We start from the raw sequence: 24,492 nt of genomic DNA, 5'->3' as shown, positions 1-24,492 counted from the left end.
AAAGAAAAGAAGGCCTGGCCCCCTCTGAGAATCAAACCTGCGCCATGAGTCACCAAAATCTTTGAAAATTCTCTAAGTCCCACCCCTGGGGACTTACGTGTGCCATAGCTCCTTCAATAGTCATTGAATCTCCCTGGTTCCACTTCCGTAACTATATTATCTTTCAAATCCGCACAACTTTCCTCAGGTGTCCAAGGTGGTGCGGATGACATAGTGCATGCAAACGGACATGCACTGCATGCTTTTTGCATGATTTGCTGGTTGACAAACACCCTGTCATATCCATGTATTGCAATGCAAAAAGGCATTTGCCATCCTCCACCATCAGGAGGAGCAGTGGAAGAAAAGAAAGTATTTGGGCCTCAAAAGGATTTGAACATGTAGCAAATTGAGAGCAAACCAAAATGAGCCATTCGCCACCAACTGGAGAACACCCCCATATTGCCTGGAAACAAAAAGTGCCAGGAGTTGATGAATACTAGAGTAGATGAAGGTTCCTAGATGTTTTTGGGGATGTTTTCTGAGACATATTCCACTTCAAGCAAATTCCATCCACTCAGAGCTTCAGAAAATGCGTTTTGGTCACATTTTCATAGTAAAAAATCTGAAAAACGGATTTTCCGGGAGCATTGAGTGGAAAACATGCCCCACAATTTTATGTACAGTACAGTAAGACGCCCCTGAACATTGCTAGCACCTATTTTTGACACTTTCCGGACCACCAAAAATAACCCATAACCCGGAACAGTCCTGTAACCCTAACCCTAACCCTAACCCTAACCCTAACCCTAACCCTAACCCTAAGGCATTTGCATTCCTCCACCATCAGGAGGAGCAGTGGAAGAAAAGAAAGTATTTGGGCCTCAAAAGGATTTGAACATGTAGCAAATTGAGAGCAAACCAAAATGAGTCATTCGCCACCAACTGGAGAACACCCCCATATTGCCTGGAAACAAAAAGTGCCAGGAGTTGATGAATACTAGAGTAGATGAAGGTTCCTAGATGTTTTTGGGGATGTTTTCTGAGACATATTCCACTTTAAGCGAAATCCATCCACTCAGAGTTTCAGAAAATGCATTTTGGCAATATTTTCATAGTCAAAAATCGGAAAAACAGATTTTCCCGGGGCATTGAGTGGAAAACATGCCCCAAAACTTGAAGCACATTACAGTAAGATGCCCCTGAACATTGCTAGCAACTTTATATGACACTTTTTGGATGGCCAAAAATAACCCATAACCGGGAACAGTCCTGTAACCCTAACCCTAACCCTAACCCTAACCCTAACCCTAACCCTAACCCTAAGGCATTTGCATTCCTCCACCATCAGGAGGAGCAGTGGAAGAAAAGAAAGTATTTGGGCCTCAAAAGGATTTGAACATGTAGCAAATTGAGAGCAAACCAAAATGAGTCATTCGCCACCAACTGGAGAACACCCCCATATTGCCTGGAAACAAAAAGTGCCAGGAGTTGATGAATACTAGAGTAGATGAAGGTTCCTAGATGTTTTTGGGGATGTTTTCTGAGACATATTCCACTTTAAGCGAAATCCATCCACTCAGAGTTTCAGAAAATGCATTTTGGCAATATTTTCATAGTCAAAAATCGGAAAAACAGATTTTCCCGGGGCATTGAGTGGAAAACATGCCCCAAAACTTGAAGCACATTACAGTAAGATGCCCCTGAACATTGCTAGCAACTTTATATGACACTTTTTGGATGGCCAAAAATAACCCATAACCGGGAACAGTCCTGTAACCCTAACCCTAACCCTAACCCTAACCCTAACCCTAACCCTAACCCTAACCCTAACCCTAACCCTAACCCTAACCCTAACCCTAACCCTAACCCTAACCCTAACCCTAACCCTAACCCTAACCCTAACCCTAACCCTAACCCTAACCCTAACCCTAACCCTAACCCTAACCCTAACCCTAACCCTAACCCTAACCCTCATCCCCTGCCTCATCTCGTCCCCTCAGCACCGGGATATCCATGCTCCTGATCATCAATCCTATGTCGAAGGTATTCGACCGGCCCCCTGAACTCTCGTAGACCGCATCCTTCGCTGCCATGGTCTCCCAGTAAGCCTTCATCCCGTACTGCACTATCCTAACCATTCCCCCTTCAACGCATTCCGACAAGGTCCCAATCAGGGTATCCAACGCCACATGCTGTCTGCCCTGAATCGTGCTATTAGGGCTGTCACTCCCCCGCACAATTATTCCATGGTCCCTATATAATCCCTCAATGATCCCCTCTCTAACACCCCGACTCGGCGGGATGCTCAGTATGAACGGTTGGCTCACAACCGTAATCCATTCCTTATAGAATGGGTCATCCTTGAACGGCGGACGAGCGCCCGCCATTTGGACAATGGTGGACCTATCGAACAGCTGGTTAAGATCAGTTAAACTGATCGTAACCGCCATCCAGTCCACATCGTATTGATATGGGTGCATGGTGATATTTATTTTGCCCCCGGAAAAATCCCTCTGTTGTTGTGTCGAACGCAAGGTTTGAACCATGCACCCTCGGTTGTGAATTGAGTATCTTATGCAACTGCGCTATTTGCCATCGATGAAATGCATTGAAAACGTATTCGCCAGATAGGGCGCAGGCTAACCCTAACCAGTATGCGTGCATAGTAGAGTTGTATAGAGTGCGCTATGGGTGTCCGGGGACTATGGGAATTCATCTGTAGGGGGTTCCTAGGTAAAGGACATGTGTATGGACTGGCTTTAATGCATTCCAGGTGGTGTTGGATTTTGAGAAAAGCGTCAATCCTATTTTGTTTTTTGCATTTTCTGCAGCCGTTTACAGCTTAATTGCACATCTGAGATGACTTTAACTATGAGAACATATATCTGGCTACAACTTTCGTTACGCCCACATCGTGTTTCGGGTGGCGCGGGAAAAAGAAAAAAAAAAGTATCCCCAGCAAAACCGGGGTTGGAACTTGGGGCACTAGTTCAGATAACATTAGCACTTGCCACTATGCCAATGTCTGTCGGTAGAATGTTACCTGTGTTTGGTCAGGTCAACCAGACGGCGCAAAATGCAAAATTTTCGAAAATTCTCTAAGTCCCACCCATTGGAGCTTGCGGGTGCCATAGCTCTGTCAATAGTGATTGAATCTCCCTGGTTTCCCTTCCGTACCTATACTATCTTTTGAATCCGCACCATTGCCTTGGATGGCCAAGGTGGAACGGATGATGTAGTGCATGCGAATGGACACGCACCGCCGGTTTTTCGCATGTTTTGCTTGTAGATCGGCCAAAAACACTTTTTACCTGCACTTCTCAGCTTTTTGATTGTTTCCTGACACTGTCAAGCAATGCTAGACGTATTTAAAGACATTTTGAAGGAGGAAAAAAAGAAAAGAAGGCCTGGCCCCCTCTGAGAATCAAACCTGCGCCATGAGTCACCAAAATCTTTGAAAATTCTCTAAGTCCCACCCCTGGGGACTTACGTGTGCCATAGCTCCTTCAATAGTCATTGAATCTCCCTGGTTCCACTTCCGTAACTATATTATCTTTCAAATCCGCACAACTTTCCTCAGGTGTCCAAGGTGGTGCGGATGACATAGTGCATGCAAACGGACATGCACTGCATGCTTTTTGCATGATTTGCTGGTTGACAAACACCCTGTCATATCCATGTATTGCAATGCAAAAAGGCATTTGCCATCCTCCACCATCAGGAGGAGCAGTGGAAGAAAAGAAAGTATTTGGGCCTCAAAAGGATTTGAACATGTAGCAAATTGAGAGCAAACCAAAATGAGCCATTCGCCACCAACTGGAGAACACCCCCATATTGCCTGGAAACAAAAAGTGCCAGGAGTTGATGAATACTAGAGTAGATGAAGGTTCCTAGATGTTTTTGGGGATGTTTTCTGAGACATATTCCACTTCAAGCAAATTCCATCCACTCAGAGCTTCAGAAAATGCGTTTTGGTCACATTTTCATAGTAAAAAATCTGAAAAACGGATTTTCCGGGAGCATTGAGTGGAAAACATGCCCCACAATTTTATGTACAGTACAGTAAGACGCCCCTGAACATTGCTAGCACCTATTTTTGACACTTTCCGGACCACCAAAAATAACCCATAACCCGGAACAGTCCTGTAACCCTAACCCTAACCCTAACCCTAACCCTAACCCTAACCCTAACCCTCATCCCCTGCCTCATCTCGTCCCCTCAGCACCGGGATATCCATGCTCCTGATCATCAATCCTATGTCGAAGGTATTCGACCGGCCCCCTGAACTCTCGTAGACCGCATCCTTCGCTGCCATGGTCTCCCAGTAAGCCTTCATCCCGTACTGCACTATCCTAACCATTCCCCCTTCAACGCATTCCGACAAGGTCCCAATCAGGGTATCCAACGCCACATGCTGTCTGCCCTGAATCGTGCTATTAGGGCTGTCACTCCCCCGCACAATTATTCCATGGTCCCTATATAATCCCTCAATGATCCCCTCTCTAACACCCCGACTCGGCGGGATGCTCAGTATGAACGGTTGGCTCACAACCGTAATCCATTCCTTATAGAATGGGTCATCCTTGAACGGCGGACGAGCGCCCGCCATTTGGACAATGGTGGACCTATCGAACAGCTGGTTAAGATCAGTTAAACTGATCGTAACCGCCATCCAGTCCACATCGTATTGATATGGGTGCATGGTGATATTTATTTTGCCCCCGGAAAAATCCCTCTGTTGTTGTGTCGAACGCAAGGTTTGAACCATGCACCCTCGGTTGTGAATTGAGTATCTTATGCAACTGCGCTATTTGCCATCGATGAAATGCATTGAAAACGTATTCGCCAGATAGGGCGCAGGCTAACCCTAACCAGTATGCGTGCATAGTAGAGTTGTATAGAGTGCGCTATGGGTGTCCGGGGACTATGGGAATTCATCTGTAGGGGGTTCCTAGGTAAAGGACATGTGTATGGACTGGCTTTAATGCATTCCAGGTGGTGTTGGATTTTGAGAAAAGCGTCAATCCTATTTTGTTTTTTGCATTTTCTGCAGCCGTTTACAGCTTAATTGCACATCTGAGATGACTTTAACTATGAGAACATATATCTGGCTACAACTTTCGTTACGCCCACATCGTGTTTCGGGTGGCGCGGGAAAAAGAAAAAAAAAAGTATCCCCAGCAAAACCGGGGTTGGAACTTGGGGCACTAGTTCAGATAACATTAGCACTTGCCACTATGCCAATGTCTGTCGGTAGAATGTTACCTGTGTTTGGTCAGGTCAACCAGACGGCGCAAAATGCAAAATTTTCGAAAATTCTCTAAGTCCCACCCATTGGAGCTTGCGGGTGCCATAGCTCTGTCAATAGTGATTGAATCTCCCTGGTTTCCCTTCCGTACCTATACTATCTTTTGAATCCGCACCATTGCCTTGGATGGCCAAGGTGGAACGGATGATGTAGTGCATGCGAATGGACACGCACCGCCGGTTTTTCGCATGTTTTGCTTGTAGATCGGCCAAAAACACTTTTTACCTGCACTTCTCAGCTTTTTGATTGTTTCCTGACACTGTCAAGCAATGCTAGACGTATTTAAAGACATTTTGAAGGAGGAAAAAAAGAAAAGAAGGCCTGGCCCCCTCTGAGAATCAAACCTGCGCCATGAGTCACCAAAATCTTTGAAAATTCTCTAAGTCCCACCCCTGGGGACTTACGTGTGCCATAGCTCCTTCAATAGTCATTGAATCTCCCTGGTTCCACTTCCGTAACTATATTATCTTTCAAATCCGCACAACTTTCCTCAGGTGTCCAAGGTGGTGCGGATGACATAGTGCATGCAAACGGACATGCACTGCATGCTTTTTGCATGATTTGCTGGTTGACAAACACCCTGTCATATCCATGTATTGCAATGCAAAAAGGCATTTGCCATCCTCCACCATCAGGAGGAGCAGTGGAAGAAAAGAAAGTATTTGGGCCTCAAAAGGATTTGAACATGTAGCAAATTGAGAGCAAACCAAAATGAGCCATTCGCCACCAACTGGAGAACACCCCCATATTGCCTGGAAACAAAAAGTGCCAGGAGTTGATGAATACTAGAGTAGATGAAGGTTCCTAGATGTTTTTGGGGATGTTTTCTGAGACATATTCCACTTCAAGCAAATTCCATCCACTCAGAGCTTCAGAAAATGCGTTTTGGTCACATTTTCATAGTAAAAAATCTGAAAAACGGATTTTCCGGGAGCATTGAGTGGAAAACATGCCCCACAATTTTATGTACAGTACAGTAAGACGCCCCTGAACATTGCTAGCACCTATTTTTGACACTTTCCGGACCACCAAAAATAACCCATAACCCGGAACAGTCCTGTAACCCTAACCCTAACCCTAACCCTAACCCTAACCCTAACCCTAACCCTAAGGCATTTGCATTCCTCCACCATCAGGAGGAGCAGTGGAAGAAAAGAAAGTATTTGGGCCTCAAAAGGATTTGAACATGTAGCAAATTGAGAGCAAACCAAAATGAGTCATTCGCCACCAACTGGAGAACACCCCCATATTGCCTGGAAACAAAAAGTGCCAGGAGTTGATGAATACTAGAGTAGATGAAGGTTCCTAGATGTTTTTGGGGATGTTTTCTGAGACATATTCCACTTTAAGCGAAATCCATCCACTCAGAGTTTCAGAAAATGCATTTTGGCAATATTTTCATAGTCAAAAATCGGAAAAACAGATTTTCCCGGGGCATTGAGTGGAAAACATGCCCCAAAACTTGAAGCACATTACAGTAAGATGCCCCTGAACATTGCTAGCAACTTTATATGACACTTTTTGGATGGCCAAAAATAACCCATAACCGGGAACAGTCCTGTAACCCTAAACCCTAACCCTAACCCTAACCCTAACCCTAACCCTAACCCTAACCCTAACCCTAACCCTAACCCTAACCCTAACCCTAACCCTAACCCTAACCCTAACCCAAACCCTAACCCTAACCCTAACCCTAACCCTAACCCTAACCCTAACCCTAACCCTAACCCTGCTGGCTATGGGGAAGTAGTGGGGGGTGTGGAAAAGCCGAGGGGGGATTGGCGAAGTGAGAGGAGAGAGGAGGAGTGGCGATATTGCAAGAGGATTGGCGAAATGGGAGGAGAGAGGGGGAGTGGCATTGACATTGACATTGACACTGACATTGACACTGACATTGACATTGATATTGGCGTTTGACATTTGGCGGTTGACATTTGGCGGCTGTCAGTAGGTAAGCTTATGGTATGGGCGCGTCGTCCATAACATCACCCCTCTCTTTAGCGGCGGCGGCGGCGGCGTCGAGTTTGGTGTGGCCGCAGAGGAGGTGCTACAGGGACAGAGGAAGGCTTGTTGGGGTATGCGCTGTGGAGGTCCTGGGGAGTGCGTCGGTATGGGTGAGGTGTTCCACGGGCTCCCAGGTGTTCTCGGAGTCAGGCCAGCCCTGCCATTTGACCAAGTACTGAAGGCGACGACAATGGATGCGAGAGTCAAGGGATGGCTTCGACAACCCACTCTTCTTGACCCTCAACGGTCTCTGGGGGCGCGGGTTCGGGTTCGTGTCGTTCGGGGATGGTGAAGCGGGGTTCGAGGAGCGAGACATGGAAGACATCGTGGATTTTGTACATAGGCGGGAGCTTGAGCCGGTAGGCGACGGGATTGATTTTTTCAACGATGGGGAATGGCCCAATCTTGCGATGGTCGAGTTTCTGAGAGGGCCGGGTTGTCTGGAGGTTTTTGCGGAGGAGCCAGACGTGGTCGCCAGGCTTGAAGTCCGGTCCAGGAATTTGTTTAGCGTCGGCGTAGCGCTTCATTTGATCTTGGGCTTCCTTGAGCTCGAGGGCGAGCTGTTCATGGACTTCCCTGATTTGTTTAGCGCGGGCTTCAGCGGCAGGGGTTGACGGATTCGGAGGTAGCAGAGGCCGCGAAACTGAAGCGGGGGTGGAGACCCTTGTTGGCGTAGAAGGGGGTGGTCTGGGAGGCGGACTGGTGGGTGTTGTTGTAGGCGAACTCGGCGGACGACAGAAGCTGTTTCCAGTTGTCCTGTTGGTGGTTGCAAAAGCATCAGAGATACTGCTCCAGGATCTGGTTGGTGCGTTCCGTCTGGCCATCGCTCTGGGGGTGGAAGGCCGAGGAGAGGTTGGCTTTTGCCCCAAGGAGTTCGAGAAGTCGACGCCAGAACCGGGACTTAAACTGGGGTCCTCGGTACAGAGATGACGTCGTCGGGGAGGCCCGTGGAGACGGATGATGTTGTGGAAGACTAGGTCGGCGGTGGATTCGGCGGATTCTGACTTGCTGCAGGCGATGGAGTGGGCCATCTTGGTGAGGCGACAGTTGACGTTCAGGATGGAGTCGTACCCGTCCACGGGAGGCAGACCGGTGAATAAAGTCCAGGGACCAAGATCCCCAAGGGCGGGTAGGGATACTGTTGGGCTGGAGTAGGCCATATGGTTTGTGTCGACTGGATTTCGCTTGGCTACAGGTATCGCAGGACTTGACGTAGGCCTTGACAAAGCGCCACTGGCCGGGCCACCAGTAGTTGCGGGAGGCGAGTTCGAGCGTCTTGGACATCCCAAAGTGGCCGGCTAGGGGTGTATCGTGCATGTCGTGGCAGACTTCAGCTCGGAGCTCGTTGGTGGGGACATAGACCAGGTTATCGTGCAGCAGGATCCCATCTTCATCTGAGAACCGCTTGATACGATCTTGGGTTTCCTCGGTTCGTTGGGCGAGGGGTATCTTGAGCTTTTCGCGAATGGTCTTAGCGAGGGGATCAGAGGCCTGCGCGGCCTTAATCTTGTCAAGCAGCGTGGTATCCATGAGTGTGAGGTAGGCCACGGCGAGTTGAAGGCGTTCGGGAGTCAAAATTGTGGTTGCCTGGGAGCGGAACGCTTCTTCCCCCTCTTTTAGCTCATGTTTGGAGCGTCGGGAGAGGGCATCGGCTTGGTGCTGCTGGGAACCGGGGCGATAGGTAATGACAAAGTCAAAATCCGAGAAGAATATCGACCAGCGGGCTTGGCGGCGGTTCAGGGTGCGGGTGGTCATGAAGTACTGAAGGTTTTTATGGTCGCAGTAAAGGTGATCTTGTGACGGGCGCCAATGAGGTGGTGTTGCCACTGGGCAAAGGAGTGTTGGATGGCCAGAAGTTCCTTGTCGTAGATCTCGTAGTGGATCTCTTTGGCCGTGAATTTGCGAGAGTGGAAGGCCACGGGGTGGAGCTGATTGTCCTGGTCAGGTTGGAGGAGAACTGCGCCAAGAGCGAAGTCGGAGGCGTCAGTTTCGACGACGAAGGGCTTCTCTGGGTCAGGGTGAGCAAGGATGGGGGCGGTGGTGAATGCTTTCTTCAGGTTCTCGCAGGCGGTGTTTGCGGCGGGTGTTCAGGCGTACGGGATGTCTTTCCGGGTCAGGGCTGTGAGCGGGGTAGCGATCTTGGAATAACCTTGGGTGAATCGGCAATAGAAGTTGGCAAAGCCGAGGAACCGCTGGATGCCTTTGACAGTCTTGGGAGGTTCCCAATCCGTGATGGCAGCGATCTTCTTGGGGTCCATCTGGATGCCTTTCCCGGAGATGATGAAGCCTAGGAACTTAACGGATTCGCGGTTGAATTCGCACTTCTCTGGTTTGGCGTACAACCCATGCTGTCGGAGGCGGGACAAGACTTTGCGGACATGTTTGGGGTGATCTTCGGGGTTCTTGGAGAATATCAGGATATCGTCGAGGTAGACGAAAACAAACACATCGAGAATGTCGCAGAAGATGTTGTTCATCAGGTACTGGAAGACGCCAGGAGCATTGCTGAGTCCAAAGGGCATGACATTGTATTCGAATAGGCCGTAGCAGCAGCGGAAGGCGGTCTTCCATTCATCGCCCGGGCGCATGCGTAAGAGGTTATAAGCGCCGCGGAGGTTGATCTTGGTGAGACGGCGGGCGCCGCGCAAACGATCCATGATACCGTTGATCAGGGGCAGGGGGTAGCGATTCTTCACCGTGATGCTGCTCAGGCCTCGATAATCGACGCAGAGGCGGAGAGAACCGTCCCTTTTCTTCATGAATAAGACTGGCGCACCGGCAGGGGACTTTGAGGGTTTGATGAATCCTTTGGCGAGGTTTTCTTCGAGGTATTTGCAGAGTGCCTTTATTTCTGGTTCGCTGAGGCTGTAGATCGGGCCGAAAGGTGGCTGCTTGCCTTCTTCCAGATCGATTGGACAGTTGTAGGGCTGGTGCTTGGGGAGAGTGTCAGCATTTCTCTTTTCAAAAACGTCGGCGAAGTCTTGATACTCGGGGGGCAGGAAGTCTTTGATGTCCTTCTGGGGTGTCGGGGGGTTACTGGGGCTAGGCGAGGCCCGGAGATCGGGTTTCGCAGGGTTGGCGTAGGCGACAAGGACCTGGTCATGCCTTGCCGCGACGCGGAAGGCTGGGGCGGAGATGAACGATACTCAGAGCGGCGTGGAAGCCGGTTCTGGGGTGCTGGAGCGAGATACCTTGGGTACTGGAATCGACCATGTTTCGTTGACGGGGACTTCATCCTGGGGGATGCGGATCAAGGGCTCGGGGGTTCTGGCGGGTGCTGGGCTCGGGGGTGCTGGAGAGTTGTCCCAATTCGCGAATTCATGGTACTGACAGTCGCAACGGAAACCGACCGAAAGGTTCTTGAAGTCAAGGTTAATGTCGTGGAGGCGGAGCCAGGGGAGACCAAGGAGGATTGGAGCATGGGGTGATTTGGTGACATGGGAGAAGAGTTCTTCGAAGTGGTCGTCGACCCACATGCCTAGGGTGTGATGGGTGATTGGCCCAGCAGAGCTGGGTTGACCGTCAACGAGTTCGATCGTCAGTGGACGCTGATGCGGGACTAGGGCGATGCGGTGTTTGCGGGCAAAGTCTCTTTCGATGAAGCAGGACAGGGCACCGTTGTCCATCATGGCTGAGGTAGGTATCGGGGCGCGGCTGGATGATACCATGATGGTAACGGGGTAGTTGAAGGGTTCGACGGGACCCAGCGCAAGCACGGCGCGGGGGTTAATTTCGGAGTTTTCGACATGGGCAGCGGCTAGGAGGGTTGTGTCGGCTATAACGGAGTCGGGAACCAGGGGGGTGGCCTCTCCCGTTGCAGGAGCTGCGAGGTTAGGAGGCCCGGGGCGGTGTGTGTTGTCCAGTCGCTGGGGCTTTACTGCGGCTGGACTTTGGGAAAACCCTGTTCGGTGGAGGGTTCTTTGATGTCGACGTTGGCGGCACGGGTGGTGGTCTTGTTCTTGACGGGGCAGACTTTTGCAATGTGCCCCGCGCCGCCGCAGTAAAGGCAGAGGTTGTCGGAAATGCGGCGTTGGCGTTCCTGAGGGCTCAGAGGGCCGCGGGGACGAGCGGCGTCAATCTGCATAGGCTCGCTGTGGTCGACAGTGGTGGTAGTAGTAAACAAGGTGTGGGGAACCGGGAAGGTCTGGCGGCTTCTGTTTCGCTCCAGGCGGCGCTCAAACAGCCGGTCATCGCACTGGATAGCCTGCTCCATCACCACATCAATGGTGGCCGCAGGGGGCATTGTGAGCATCAGGTCTTTGACGTCTTCTTTGAGGCCACGGCGGAAGGTAGCAATCAGGGCCTGGTCGTTCCAGGAGACATCGCATTGTAGCTGGCGGAACTCAGCGACGTACTCGGTTGCTGCACGGGTTTGGCGAAGGTTCTGGAGCTTGTTTTCAGAGGTGCGGACCCTGTCGCTGTCTCCGAAGACCGATTGCATCTGACTGATAAAACTATTGAAGTCCTGAAGGCTGTGATCTTGGCGTTCGACTAGGGGCGCCATCCAGGCTTGCGCAGTGCTGGTGAGGTAGGTGCCAATAGTTTGGATCTTGATGATGTCGCTGGGGTAGCGGTCGGGCTGGAGAGCAAACATCAACCGGATGTTGTTCAACCACCCACGGAATTTGCTGCGGGTACCATCAAACTTCTCGGGCAAGCTGATTCTTGGCTCCAGAGCAGGGTTGGCGACTTGGGGACGGGTGTACGTATCGGCTTGAACCTGGGCGGCGATGCTCTGGGCAGCTTGAGCGTCGGCTTGGGCTTGCGCTAGGTTGGCCTGCAAGTTGGCGTTTTGGCTTTGCAAGGCGGCGATGGCTTGGCACATATCGTTCCATTGCTTGGCGGTGAAAGGTACGGATTCGGGTTGGAACATGGCGAAAAAGGTTTGTCGGATGCAGGGCTGGACAGGTTCTGAACTTCGCAGTATTGGAGCAGATCAAACTGTTATGATCTCGACGACGGGGGCGGAAGCGAAGTAGAGAAGACAGGGCAAGTGTGAAAGGCGACAAGAACATTGTATTGGCGAAACGAGAAACAAGGACTAGGACAGGAGATGAGAAGAACTGGTGTTGATCTGCTGGGGAGGAAGGGAATGGACGAAGAGAGGCCGGCTATTTATAGATAGGCAACCCAGCAGATGAGGGTACAACAACAACAAGAGGAGACTGGGGGGGCGCCAGCTATGCTCCTAGAGCGTGCGTGGCGAGCGTAGAGAGCATTGCTACAGCTGCTGGCTATGGGGAAGTAGTGGGGGGTGTGGAGAAGTTGAGGGGGGATTGGCGAAATGAGAGGAGAGAGGAGGAGTGGCGATATTGCAAGAGGATTGGCAAAATGGGAGGAGAGAGGGGGAGTGGCATTGACATTGACATTGACACTGACATTGACACTGACATTGACATTGACATTGGCGTTTGACATTTGGCGGTTGACATTTGGCGGCTGTCAGTAGGTAAGCTTATGGTATGGGCGCCTCGTCCATAACATCAAGCTTCAGCTTCCAACATTGTGTTGAGTTTTGGGCTGAGAAGGACAATGAGGTTGTTAGGCTCAATGTCATTTCTCACAAAGTGACTAATGCACTCTGGGTGAAAACCCTTTCAAACGCCGTTTGCGGCGCTGCCCGTACCGTATCTATGTGTAAGGGATTCTGTGCATGAAGGCAGAGTTGTCCGTGAGTACAGGCTAATTGTCAAAGGGGTCAAGAGCAAATGCTTAGTCTGGAGAGTGTAGGACGGGAGATAGAGATAGACGTGAAGGAGGGGGTTTGGGGAGCTGTATGTATTTATATCTTCGCTCGAGCGAAAGAAAAGAAGCTTAGTAAGCACAACCTTGAACGCAATCCCACTCACAGCACACCCAAACACGGGGTCTTTAGTAACTGGTAACATGAAAACGAGACTATTCAGCAGGAATTACACTCTAAGACCGTCTACACACTCCAGGTAGGTACTTTTCTAGATGCCTGTGCAGTGCCAACCTCATCTGGGGAACTGCCATAGGGTCAGGGTTAGGCTTAGGTTGAGATGCTGTTGAAATGCTGTCAAGAGAGTGCTGCGGGATTCGTAGCAGATATAGCCCACGTCTAAGGGAATTTTGCGAGAAATCGCTCCGAGGGACGCGTCGAGGCCTTTAGAAGTTGGCCCAAGGCTTGCCGAGGGACTCTTTGCAAGGCCAAGACAAGGGCCTGAGGAGCGATTTGAGCAATTTCCCGAGAGGACAAAGGTTATAACATATTTATCACACACACCATACAACAAATATTCTGCCTAAGATTTATAGTTGACACAGTTGATAACGGGTCATGTGGCCAACCTTTGCATTGGTTGGCCAGGAAACTACCAAAGTTACGGGCTGCATGGGCTGCATCTGATTCCGCTCCGGCACTACTGTCAGGAAGCTTAGATGCTTCATCATTATCATCCGCAATGGCTGATTTGGGTCTCGCAGGAATCCTGACCCTCAATCGCCAATCGCTTGATAGGAGACTTGGGGGGATGCGCCATGGTGCTGACTTTTGTCTCCGTAGCCGTCCAGGAATTGATGGGTTGCGTGCGAACAATGCAAGGCCTGCGGCGCCGCGGTGTCCTGAAGTTTTCTGGGTGTAATCCTGGTGGACCCCAGCTTCAAGGAGTGCCATAATTGCAGTGGCATGGCCGGAGTGCGGGACAAGATTTTTGTCCTCTGCCTCCATTAGAGTGAGGATAGGGTAGTGATCATCACCTATGTCAGACAGCATGTCAGCGGTTGGGGTGCTAATTGGAATGCTGATCTCAAGATCTCGCAATGCTGGTCCTGGAATAGCACAGGTGTGCTATTCCAGCGCATAGGTGCGACGCGAAGTTGGTGCTATTTGATTTTCGAATAGCACTGGTCTCCAATAGCACCGGTGTGGGATAAGACTTCTGCGGCGGTCCCGCGTCCCGTCCCATGCAGGACGGGACGGGATATCCCGCTGCGGGACGACCCCCTACTCTAGAACCAAATACTAGGCGGGGCAACGCGTCCGGGAGGCCGGACAGGGGGCCTGCCTTGGTTTATGAACAGCACTGTATTATGTAATATACGCGGTGTCTGCCTCGGTGTCTGCAGTGGTACCCCGCCATTCTGCTGCAGTCCCCTTTTTTCATCGCCGCCTTCGCTGCTCATCCCAACCCAACCCACCCCCCTATCATATGATATGTAGGATACGGCGTCGAAAGCGGACTACAGTGGTTTCGGTCCCTTCTTTTCCCACCACCCCCTATATATAGAACGTGGCCGAAGCCCACCCCCTTTCTCAAGCATTCCACCGTTGTTTTTCCCACCGTTGTTATTGAACTTCCCTCCCCCACCTCCGGCTGCGTACTAAGCAGTTTCTGGCTACCACCCCTCTTGGATTCTTCTTTCGGTTTGCACGCGGCGGATTCTTCTACCATGGGTTTTCCAAAGAAAACATTGGTTTCCCACCTCACCAAGCTGGGAGGGAATCAGGCTTACCTTGAGGTAATGAACTAAGTATGACCCTTTCTTCCGGGTCTTCCCCCCTAATCTCGCGCTGACCTTTGGTTTGGATTTCGTCATGCAGAGTCTCAAGGTTCCTGAGCTAGAGTCTTTGCTGGCTGAAAAACTATCCGAGCTTCCCATCGAGGGCGACGTTCCATCAACGAGTCCCCAGAAGCAGAAGGAGACAATCAGTGCGGACATGAAGGCCATGCTAGCCGTCATGAAATCCGGACAGGAGGCCATGCAATCCGGACATGCGGCGACTCTGGATCTTTTAAAGGCTACCTTGGTTCGTACACCCTTCGTCGCCTAATGGCTGCCTTACTCTCAACCTGCTTACATCTAGACCCTCCGTCTACAGCACCAGATGCGCTCGGATCAGCATGCGTTCGCGGAGCTTGCCCGCAATGTCCGCTACCTGAGCCCAACCGTTTCAACTATCCAGGACGACATTGTCAATGTATGTAACCCAGCGGTGGTCCCCCGACTTGGGTAGCATGCATACTCTTCTGTCTTCTAATGGTTTTCACTTTTTAGATCAAGTCCGAGCTCAAGCTAGTCAAGGACGACCATGAGCAAGAAAAACTCAAAATCACGTCCGAGCTTCAGTCAGTCAAGTACGAGAGTGGTCTAGAAAAGCTCAAGATCACGTCCGAGCTTCAGTCAGTCAAGGACGAAATTGGTCTAGAAAGACTCAAGATCACTGCCCACGACGATCGCTTGGCAACGTTAGAAAAGGACTCCGGCGACCATACAGCAAGCCTGAAGCGCATGCATGCAGAAATCACTACTTACGACGATCGCCTACTTACATTGGAACGTGATAACTCTCGCGGCGATGTTGTGATAAACGGCCAGAAACGCAAGCGAATATCACACCTCGAAAATATGGTCGGCACCGCGGTAGCTCAAGGGATGCAAGAACTCCAAAGCCATTCAATAGCCCTCTACGAGAACCGAGCCACCGTGGAGCAAATCGCTGGCCAGGTAGGCAAAGAATATCAAGTCCTTTACTAAAAAGTCTTCATCAAACAGCTTACAAACATTTCTTTTCTCTACTTATTGTGCCATACAATTCTCAGATTGCGGAAGCTCGGTTGTTTATGCAAGAAATGGACAGCCGCCATTATTACCTTTTGATACCTGCACAGGCGGCGGGGGTGTTGATGCATAAAAACGTATGTTCTTGATTGACAATTCTCTAAACCCTGCGCTTCGTTGCTTCGAAGCTCATCGGCGCTTACTTGCTCTTGAACATTTTGTAGTTTTTGATAGAGTGTGTCAAGAACCGCAACCTGACATTCGTTCTCCACCGGGAAAAAACAGTACAGGTCGATGGATTGTTGTTCCGTGTTCTGGCTCTCCATGGCGACCAAGCGAACGTCAACGCTGTGGCGGCTGAATTGCAAGGAAAGCTGGACAGGGACATACCGGGGCACCGTCAGGTTATCCGTGCTGGCACAGAAGGTAAACTTTCAAAATTGTTTTACTTAGCCTTCAATCATATTTTCTGAGCATCTTTTCGCAGCACACTTTCAAGCGACAATTCCCCTGTGACCTCGCTTTTGTCTGTTTCATGTTCCACCCCCCTGCTGGCGTATTTGGCAGGGGGGTGGAACATGAAACAGACAACAGCGAGGTCACAGGGGATTTGTCGCAAGCTTTTCTACCAGGAAGCAGTGGGGGCCCTCACATGGGCATCCATTACCTGGCGCTGGGATATTTCAACTGCCGTCGGCTTCGTCGCACGTCAAGTCTCAGCTCCTACCCAAGCCGATTGGAATGGGGGACTGGCAGAGGCGGGTCGGTTGCGCGCGGAGACGGCGCAGGGTGTGGACACCGGGGTAGCGTTGTGTTGACCGAATCTTTCGAGTAAACCGTCGATGTAGGTAACATTGCTGATCCGGAGCTGGTTGCCGGAAGGCAAGAGCGTGTAGTCGAAGACCAGACCCAAACAGTTCTTGATGGGTCCAAGATCCGTACAGTTGAAATGAGAACAGAGTTCATATTTCACTTGCTTGACGTATAAGGGCATACAACAGGCGACGAAGTCGTCAACGTATATAAGGAGCATCTGAAGAGTGTCCAGAGTGCGCGTCTTGGTCGCGTAGCGGAAGAAGACGCAGGGGCAGTTTTTTGGCGGTTTAAAGCCGAAAGAAGCGAGGGTTTCGCGAAGAGTGCGGTACCAGAGCAGCGGAGACTGCTTAAGACCGTAAAGAGCCTTCCGGAGAAGGTATACCCAGTCACCGCGCGGTTTGCGCGGATCTTCGTAGCCTTGAAATTGTTCAACGTAGACGGGACCGTCGATGTCACTTTGTAGGAAGGCGTTGGGAACGTCCAGTTGATGGATTTCCATACCAAGGGAGACGCCTATGGATAGGAAGAGGCGAAGAACTGACATAGGTAGGGTTGGAGCGTAGGTTTCGTTATAATCAATGCCCTTGGATTGACGAAAGCCTTGAACAACACCGCGGCCCTTGAATTTCTTGAAAGTACCGTCTGGATTGAAAATTTGATGTAGTACCCAAGTACTGCCAAGTACGCGCTGGTCGCGCGGACGAGGTACGAGTTCCCAGGTGCCGTTATCGACTAGAGCTTGGAACTCTTTATCGGCAGCGAGTTTGAATTCGGCTGCCTGAGGGGATGCCATCGCTTGGCGCCAGGTCATAGTGACGGATTGAGGAGTGTCTGCGGTACGCGTGTTGAAGGCGGTCGAGTAGGCCTCAAAGGTTCGGGCGTGGAAAGCGGCTGGACGTGTTTCCCAGATGTCCAACGCTTCAGTCTGAAGGAGATCAGAGCGTGGTTGCCAGGTAGGGGTAGTAAAACCAACCCACTTGACCAGGTATTCCTTTTGGACGTTCTTGCCGCGGCATTGACGTTCAGAAAGGATGTGTTCGATAGGGAACTCCTCTGGCGAGGTGGGGGCATCGTCTAGAAGATCTAGAATAGACCCTCTACAGGGATGCCCGCAGACAGGAATGGAGATTTATCTGGATACGTTGGACATCGTGCAGGCGATGCTCAAAGAGGGCAAGGAGTTAGACTGACAGTATTAGCTAAATGTTCTATGGCTGCAAAGCAGACAGAGCCCTACGGTGAAATGTTTGGCGTCCCGTACGGGGGAAGAAAAGGTTCTTATCTCCCCCATCAGCCCCTGCGCCCTGCGGCGTGACGTGAATCTAGCTCCACGTGGGGGTTAGGGTTAACCCATTCGGGTTAACCCTAACCCCCTCCTGACATTCCTCTAAGGCAGAGACTGCCCACTGGCTAGTAAGGATAACTGGCATTGCAGGGGCTTTGCAGCCATAGCGGCATCCCGCCTACGGCGGCTCCCAATCTTGTCAGAGTGCGTGGACGCCGAGGGACGCCTAAGGGATAGAGAAGCAGCGTCACGATTTCGACACGATCAACGGGAACGCGATATCACGTCAAAGCGGCATACTCAATGGAGGTGACTCAGGTACAGTACATATGTTTTGTGATGTTCGCTTGATGATCGAGTCGGTGAGACGTTGAGGGGCTACAACGCAAGTACCATTCATGCGCGCTGAGGGCTACAACGTGCAAGTGCAACTCACCGTGGGGCCCTGCCTCGTCGACCCTATGGGGAAGAAGATTGTGGAGGATCTGGCTGTGACACCAGTAAAGCGGGAGGTGAGTAGTCAGCGGTCAACGCGAAGTCGTCCAGGACGTGGATTCATGTGGGCTATCTCTGACCCGATTCACGTCATGGTGGGCCGCGACGAGCGTCGTGGTCGGCACGGCTGTGGCGCACGGAATGCAAAACTCCCAAGTCATCAAAGACCCTCTACGAGCACCGGCTTAAAGCAGGAGAAAGGGCAAAACCTGAAGGATGGAGAGCCGGTGGTAAGCTCCCGTGCTGTGCCACGCACAAAAGAGGAAGGAATTCGGTGAAGCTTACCCCTTTTCCATCCCTGGAATCAGTCGTTGAACTAGAAAGCGATGCCGATGTGCCGATGAAGCGGAGGAGGAAGGGCTTTCAAGAAGGCTAGGACCCGCCCCTACTGGAGCCCTCATTGAGGCCTAACCCCCTTCGGAGAGTCTGTGGGTGCCGTCGGGTTCCTTACCATGGTCCGGCTACTCTAGGCTTCTTTAGAGGCGGCAGACAAGGTCGATGCGCAGTTGACTGGTCTGGCCAAGGCACTGTGGACAGGGAGGTGGAAGTCGCAGGCTGTGGGCGTGTTGTTGCTTTCGTGGGGAGCGGCTCGGGTTGCCCGCGACGTTCACTATCTGAACCCCACCGTTTCCAGTATTCAGGAAGACATTGTCAACGTATGTTTTAGTTCATGTATATAGCATGTGGCCGTACGAAACAATTTCTTTGAACACTGTTTATGCCCTTTGCAAACCTGTATTGGTCGGGACCGCCGCTCGTTATCGTATGCTACACAAAATCGCACTTATTGACGGATCAGGACTGTTCATGTTGGGACTGATGGACAACGGCAGATAGCTGACATTGCTTTGCTGGCTGACCACAAAGAGGAAGGAAAAACTTACAGGCGGGGGAAGGTTTCGCTTTTCAGCCAAAAGCAACACCCCAAGCTGATTTACCGAAGCCGACAGTGGCCAGCTTAGAATTTGGGTTTTTGCCTGCTCGAAGCGCTGGACGTGCTCAGGTTCGAGCTCATTTGAGGTGTGTGCGGAGGCCGTCCACTCGTCGGCACGTCTTGAAGATGCCGAGGGCGTCTGGCAGAGCTATCCTTCTGAGCGAAGCGGTCTCCATAAAAGCAGAATGTGACGACCCACTTACGACAGCGGCCTTCTTTCACGTCACCTATCCAAAGCTACACACAGCCTAATAGGTCTATTGATTAAATAACACTGTCCAGATAGAAAAAAACGTCCCTTGTCCCTAACTTTATGTCAACTTCCACCACTGTTTTAACTTCGTCTGCGACATGTTCCTTTGCCCCGGTTGTGTATCCCCACAGATCTTCCAAAGCTCGTTCAGCACTGCCTTCATGATCAAGCAATCCGCCAACGCCGTATGCCATCGCATTGAAACAGGTATTTTGCGCGTAGGATCCACCAAAGAAATGTAAAGCGAATGAAGCGCTGCAGAGCCTCTGTTCTCTCCTTTCTTCTCTATACTTCGCTGCACATTTGGAAGTATACTTTTATCGTAATGCCATCTCGAGACGGGTTCGTCCGTGACGCTCTGATACCAATTGTCTAGGCTGATTTGATCAAAGTGTGTGGCGGCCCAATAACATATCGTATTGTGACCTTGTGAATTGAGATACGCTGTTAGCCGATTGGTGCGTGGACCCATTTTCCGCCGCCACGTACCGTTTTCAATAGGGATGTTCATCCACAGTTCCAACTCATCGATCGCGTCCGTAGGAGACCTGCCTTTTTCTGCCAAACGACTATCCAGCTCCTTCAAAGCCGCTTCAAATGCTTCAACGTCCGACTTGCTCGGGAACTCCCGAAGTTTGACATCGAGAACATTGCAAAGCGTCTTTAGGTTCATCTCGACGTGATTCCAGCCCATTTCTTGGCGTGGAGGCCGGACCATGGCGCGCAGTAGGTTCAATCGCTCGACCTGCCCCAACCCGTTCCCGTGGTCGATGATGACTTCTAACCTTTCTGCTTTGTATAGCAGTGCGAACTGAATCAATGTTTGCGGCGATTTGTCTGTTAGCGGTCCAGGGTGATGCAAAGTCTCACAATCCAGTAAGATCATATCATCGCGGTTCTTCAGCCGATCACGCAAACTTGATAGATCCGACTTGAATGCTGGCGGGGTGACTTCGCGATGTTTGTAGCAGAGGGCGCACATTCCGGCGGCGACAATGATCTGCTCTTCTTCTACACCGCACCTGCCGCCACAAACGGCTCGTTTTCGACCGGAATCGCGGATGATACGATTGCAACCCATGCAAAGATCTTTCGCTATGATTTTCTTGTTTTCGCCGCATTCGATGCACTCGCGTTTAGGTTGCAGGTCCGATTTGTCGTAACATAGGACACATATTCTAGGGCTTCGTAGCTTTATAACACATTCGAGACCGCATATCGTGCAGGGCTCTCTCGGCAGGCATTGTTGCTTCTTGCAGCGACACCAGTCAGCATCAAAAATTTCATAGATTCTTCCTTTCTCGGCCGGTTCGTGGCATTCAATGCAGGTTCGCGGCGGGGAGTGCTGGTTGCATGTTGTCTTCCCTTGGGGAATCATACGCTTTCTATGGCATACTTCGCATCGGCGTTTCAGGACCCGAGCAGTATTCGTTCCGACAGCGCAATCCCTGGAGTGGCGGTCCACATTTCCCTGAGTCGTCCCCTTGAACCCGCATCCTGCGTTCGGACACGGTATCTGGCGTGGCCCATGGATAGGAAGGTGGTCTGCTAAGGATTTTTCGGTGCGGAAACTATGCTTACAGCCGGGTTCGGTGCACGGGTAGGGCGAAGGTTCATGACTCTTCTTGTGAGATTTAAGGTCACTTTGTGTTAAAAAGGAATTCCCGCACTGATCGCACATATGGTTCTTCTCTCCTGTGTGGGTCAGCTTGTGCCGCCATAGTGTGCTGAGGGACCGGAAGCTGGCGGAGCACTCCGAGCTCATACCGGTCGCCATTGTGTCTCGCCTCGTGTTCCTTCAGGACATCTTTCCGGGAGAAGGCACTGGAACAGCCTTCGACGGGGCATTTGAAGGAGGGTGGACCACTGCTGTGTGTTTTCATATGTCGTTTGAGAGCGTCTTCCCTGCTGTACGGTTTCTTATTGCACTCAGGATAGGTGCAGCGGAAAATTGTGGCCTTTCCTTTGGGCATTTCCGACAGTCAGTTGTTGGAGGTTGGGTCCGGTCGTTTGAAAGCTGCTTTTCCCTGGGTCCGTGTGCACAGCCAACATTCCAAATTCAGAGAGGGAAGCCCTGTCGGCAGTACCTTATATCAGTTCGTAGCTCTCCTCTAGAAGACAAGGCGAGTCTCCGATTGAGCGGATGGCGAGCGAAGGTTCGAGAAGGAAAAGCGGTCGATTATCGTGGTTGTTGCCAAAAGAAGAGGATACATTGCAGATGCCTACAGTATGAAGCCACCTTCTCGGGGTGGTCTCAAACGCCCGGAAACAAAAGCAACCGAAAGCTCGGAAGGGATGCATCCGACGCGCTGCTTAGTACTTACAAGTTACTCGTCTTCGCCATCCGCTTTGATACCGACGTTGATCCTGAACTCGGGAAGCGGGTGCTTGCATATTGTTTGGTTGTTGCCATTTGGTGAGGCGGACCACATCTTTGGACGGGGATAGAAACCGGGTTGGCGAGGCCGACAAAAGACGAGAACGTTGTCCGCAGAGACTGGTCTGTCTGCTGCAGCGGAACATACTTACGGAGTGGAGCGCCTGAACGTCAAATACGCTCTCGGGCCGCGGGAGGATCTCCAAGTTGGGGACACAGTGGTGGAGAAATACAGTACAATGGCATTCACCGATGTCTTGATGACTTCCTCAACAGCGAGGTCAAAGTTGGCGAGAACAATACAATGCTCAGCAGTATGTTCTACGATCATTCCTGTGGTATCGGAAGCTTCAGGTGCGCTCTAGAGGGTCCAGCTTGGACGTGTGTCGGTGGCAGCGACGGCTGTCCCAGGAAGCTGAGATTCCACAAGAGCAAACTGCCATGTGCGACGTTGAGCCCTCCCCGCGTCGGCGTCGGCAGGGGCGTCGAGCTGCTGATCGCCGGGTTCCCGTGCCAGGACCTATCACACACCGGGTCCAAGACTGGTCTAGCGGGCATGGAGTCCAGCATCATTGGGAGGCTCTTCAATATGTTGAGAAGAATTGGGGCTAGCTGCTGTGTGTGCCCATGGGACTGGCCGATGCACTTCCCGTCAGCATTCTGCTAAAACCCAAACAGGCAACCAGCTATTACACATTCCTAGGAAGTAAGCTAAGACTAATATCAACCTTAACCTCAACCCCGAGTTTTAGCAGAATGTAATTCCTCTACATGACCTGCCGGACACAGCAACAGCACGCGATTCGGCAGCAAAAATTGTTCGTGCATTGTGTGTCCCACCGCACGGCTCGAAGCAGAAGTGATTCTCCTCCTGCCTTTCACACCAGCTGTTCTCGTCAATGCTGGCACAGTGTTCTCTGTATGGCTGGGAGTAGGATTGTCCGGACACACTGTGGGAGGACGCTCGCCTGCTATCGAGGCGTTGTTGTATGCCATTGCTGTTCTTATTGTTTCATGCCCATGTGCGGTGGGGCTAGGTACGCTAAGCTACTCTTCATTGGCCCCCAGGGCGTAGATGCTAAAAGATGCAACCCTTTCAACTGTTCCGACGGTCATCGTGATAGCGGCGGGGGTGTCCGCACTACGTGGGATTCTTTTGAAGAATGGCACAAGTCTTGAGACGGCTGCTTCTATCAATATGGTCGTTTTCGATAAGACGGGGACTCTCACCACTGGACAGTTCACCATCGTGGAGGAGTTCTACGGACAAAGTCTCGGGCGGGAAGAAGTGGCATCTACTGTACTGTACATGCCATCGCGTCTTTGAGCGAGCATGTGCTTGCGCGTGCAGTTGCCAACCAACTGGAGAATGTAAGGCGTGGAAAACCTCCCACCGTCTCGGGGGTATCAAGCATACCTGGATTGGGCATTGAGGGTCTCGTGAACGGCTCCGTGGTTCAGCTCGGCCGACGTTCATGGGTGACTCAGGGCGCGGCTTGTCCCCGCATGCAATCGGCTCTATTGCATGCCCAGCAAAGTGGATGCTCAGGTGAGTGAGGACTGTTGTAGGTCGCTTTCGTTTGGACGCTGTAGGACATCATCAGAGTAACATACTGATCGTAGTGGTAGCGGTGTCTGTTGACGGGACCCTCGTTGCCATGTATGGCCTCAAAGATCTACTCCGCCCTGACGCAAAGCAGGCGGTTCACTTCTTGTTGTCTGTGGGGATTGAAGTCCGCATTCTCAGTGGGGATCACATTGAGAGCGTCGAACAAATAGCTACAGCGATAGGTATAGCCATACATGTACTTCTTGCACAACGCTGCTCTCCTATTAACCGGTATCTTCAGGACTTGATGCTTCGACCTGCGTTGACGGTTGCCCCCCAGCAGACAAACTGACGCGCCTGAAAGCCTTTCAACAGAGAGGACACCGTGTGGCATTTGTGGGAGATGGATCCAATGATGCTCCTGCTTTAGCGCAAGCGAATGTTGGTATTGCCTTTGGCTCAGGAACAGACTTAGCGTTGAGCACCGCGGATGTGATCCTCCTCCAACCAAGAACGCTAGCAGTTCCTGACACGCTAATCATTCCCAAACGCGCCCGGCGTACCATCATAGCGAACTTCTCTTGGGCCTTTGTCTACAACGTGGTCGCAGTTCTGCTAGCCGCAGGTGCCTTCACTCCATTGGGCGGAGAGCGCATACCATACCAGCGGCACTCGCTGGCCTAGGGGAGTCGGTCTGCATCCTACCGGTTTTCGCGTTTTCCATGTGTTTGAGAAGAGGGCGCTGGGCTACGAAATAGTAACCCTTGCGATGCGAGCTGGACGGTAGAAGCTGCACAGCTGCTGTGATTGATCGATATGAGTACGAATCCTATGCATTTGCAGTGAACCACTCTACTGGCAGATGATGCGCGCTTTCTTGCTGTCGTTGGATCCTTTCGTTCGACTGGATCACAGCATGAGACCACTATAACCCCCTTGATTATGTCGAGCCCTACGCAAAGAAA

The 24,492-nt window shown here is 51.3% G+C and overlaps 5 protein-coding genes across 5 annotated transcripts; 3 read left to right on the top strand and 2 right to left on the bottom strand.

Annotated features, from left to right (window-relative positions):
* Window positions 1-14,650: 14,650 nt before the first annotated feature.
* On the top strand, window positions 14,651-16,334 carry EV422DRAFT_580969 (uncharacterized protein; the record flags this gene model as incomplete). The annotated part of the gene is made up of 7 exons (XM_053073358.1): window positions 14,651-14,777; window positions 14,860-15,066; window positions 15,139-15,237; window positions 15,315-15,764; window positions 15,860-15,955; window positions 16,043-16,244; window positions 16,306-16,334. Exons 1-7 carry the CDS (start codon window positions 14,709-14,711, stop codon window positions 16,332-16,334), a joined length of 1,152 nt encoding a protein of 383 aa, XP_052922185.1. The 5' UTR covers window positions 14,651-14,708.
* A 3,325-nt stretch (window positions 16,335-19,659) lies between these two features.
* On the bottom strand, window positions 19,660-20,583 carry EV422DRAFT_571076 (uncharacterized protein; the record flags this gene model as incomplete). Its single annotated transcript, XM_053072951.1, has 2 exons — window positions 19,660-20,027; window positions 20,091-20,583. 2 exons carry the CDS (start codon window positions 20,581-20,583, stop codon window positions 19,660-19,662), a joined length of 861 nt encoding a protein of 286 aa, XP_052922184.1.
* A 546-nt stretch (window positions 20,584-21,129) lies between these two features.
* Window positions 21,130-21,574, bottom strand: EV422DRAFT_500355 (uncharacterized protein; the record flags this gene model as incomplete). Its single annotated transcript, XM_053068132.1, has 2 exons — window positions 21,130-21,343; window positions 21,369-21,574. Coding segments are annotated over 2 exons (420 nt in total), but the record flags the coding sequence as incomplete, so codon positions are not given.
* A 566-nt stretch (window positions 21,575-22,140) lies between these two features.
* EV422DRAFT_260242 (uncharacterized protein) lies at window positions 22,141-22,848 on the top strand. The gene has a single exon (XM_053065786.1). The coding sequence runs from the start codon at window positions 22,283-22,285 to the stop codon at window positions 22,643-22,645; it is 363 nt and encodes a 120-aa protein (XP_052922182.1). The 5' UTR covers window positions 22,141-22,282; the 3' UTR covers window positions 22,646-22,848.
* A 473-nt stretch (window positions 22,849-23,321) lies between these two features.
* Window positions 23,322-24,419, top strand: EV422DRAFT_260211 (HAD-like domain-containing protein). The gene is made up of 3 exons (XM_053065785.1): window positions 23,322-23,527; window positions 23,602-23,769; window positions 23,829-24,419. Exons 1-3 carry the CDS (start codon window positions 23,485-23,487, stop codon window positions 24,209-24,211), a joined length of 594 nt encoding a protein of 197 aa, XP_052922181.1. The 5' UTR covers window positions 23,322-23,484; the 3' UTR covers window positions 24,212-24,419.
* Window positions 24,420-24,492: the final 73 nt, after the last annotated feature.

The sequence above is a fragment of the Fimicolochytrium jonesii genome (assembly GCF_025526975.1).
Source record: "Fimicolochytrium jonesii strain JEL569 chromosome Unknown EV422scaffold_30, whole genome shotgun sequence".
In the NCBI taxonomy this organism is placed as follows: domain Eukaryota; kingdom Fungi; phylum Chytridiomycota; class Chytridiomycetes; order Spizellomycetales; family Powellomycetaceae; genus Fimicolochytrium; species Fimicolochytrium jonesii.
This window is presented reverse-complemented; position numbering and strand designations above follow the sequence as displayed.

Excerpts from the sequence above, each read along its gene's own strand:
- EV422DRAFT_260211 (XM_053065785.1), top strand. The coding sequence starts at position 23,485 with ATGCAATCGGCTCTATTGCATGCCCAGCAAAGTGGATGCTCAG. Across the intron at positions 23,528-23,601 it reads CCAGCAAAGTGGATGCTCAG|TGGTAGCGGTGTCTGTTGAC; the intron begins GTGAGTGAGGAC and ends TACTGATCGTAG. Across the intron at positions 23,770-23,828 it reads ACAAATAGCTACAGCGATAG|GACTTGATGCTTCGACCTGC; the intron begins GTATAGCCATAC and ends CGGTATCTTCAG.
- EV422DRAFT_260242 (XM_053065786.1), top strand. The coding sequence starts at position 22,283 with ATGCTCAGCAGTATGTTCTACGATCATTCCTGTGGTATCGGAAGCTTC.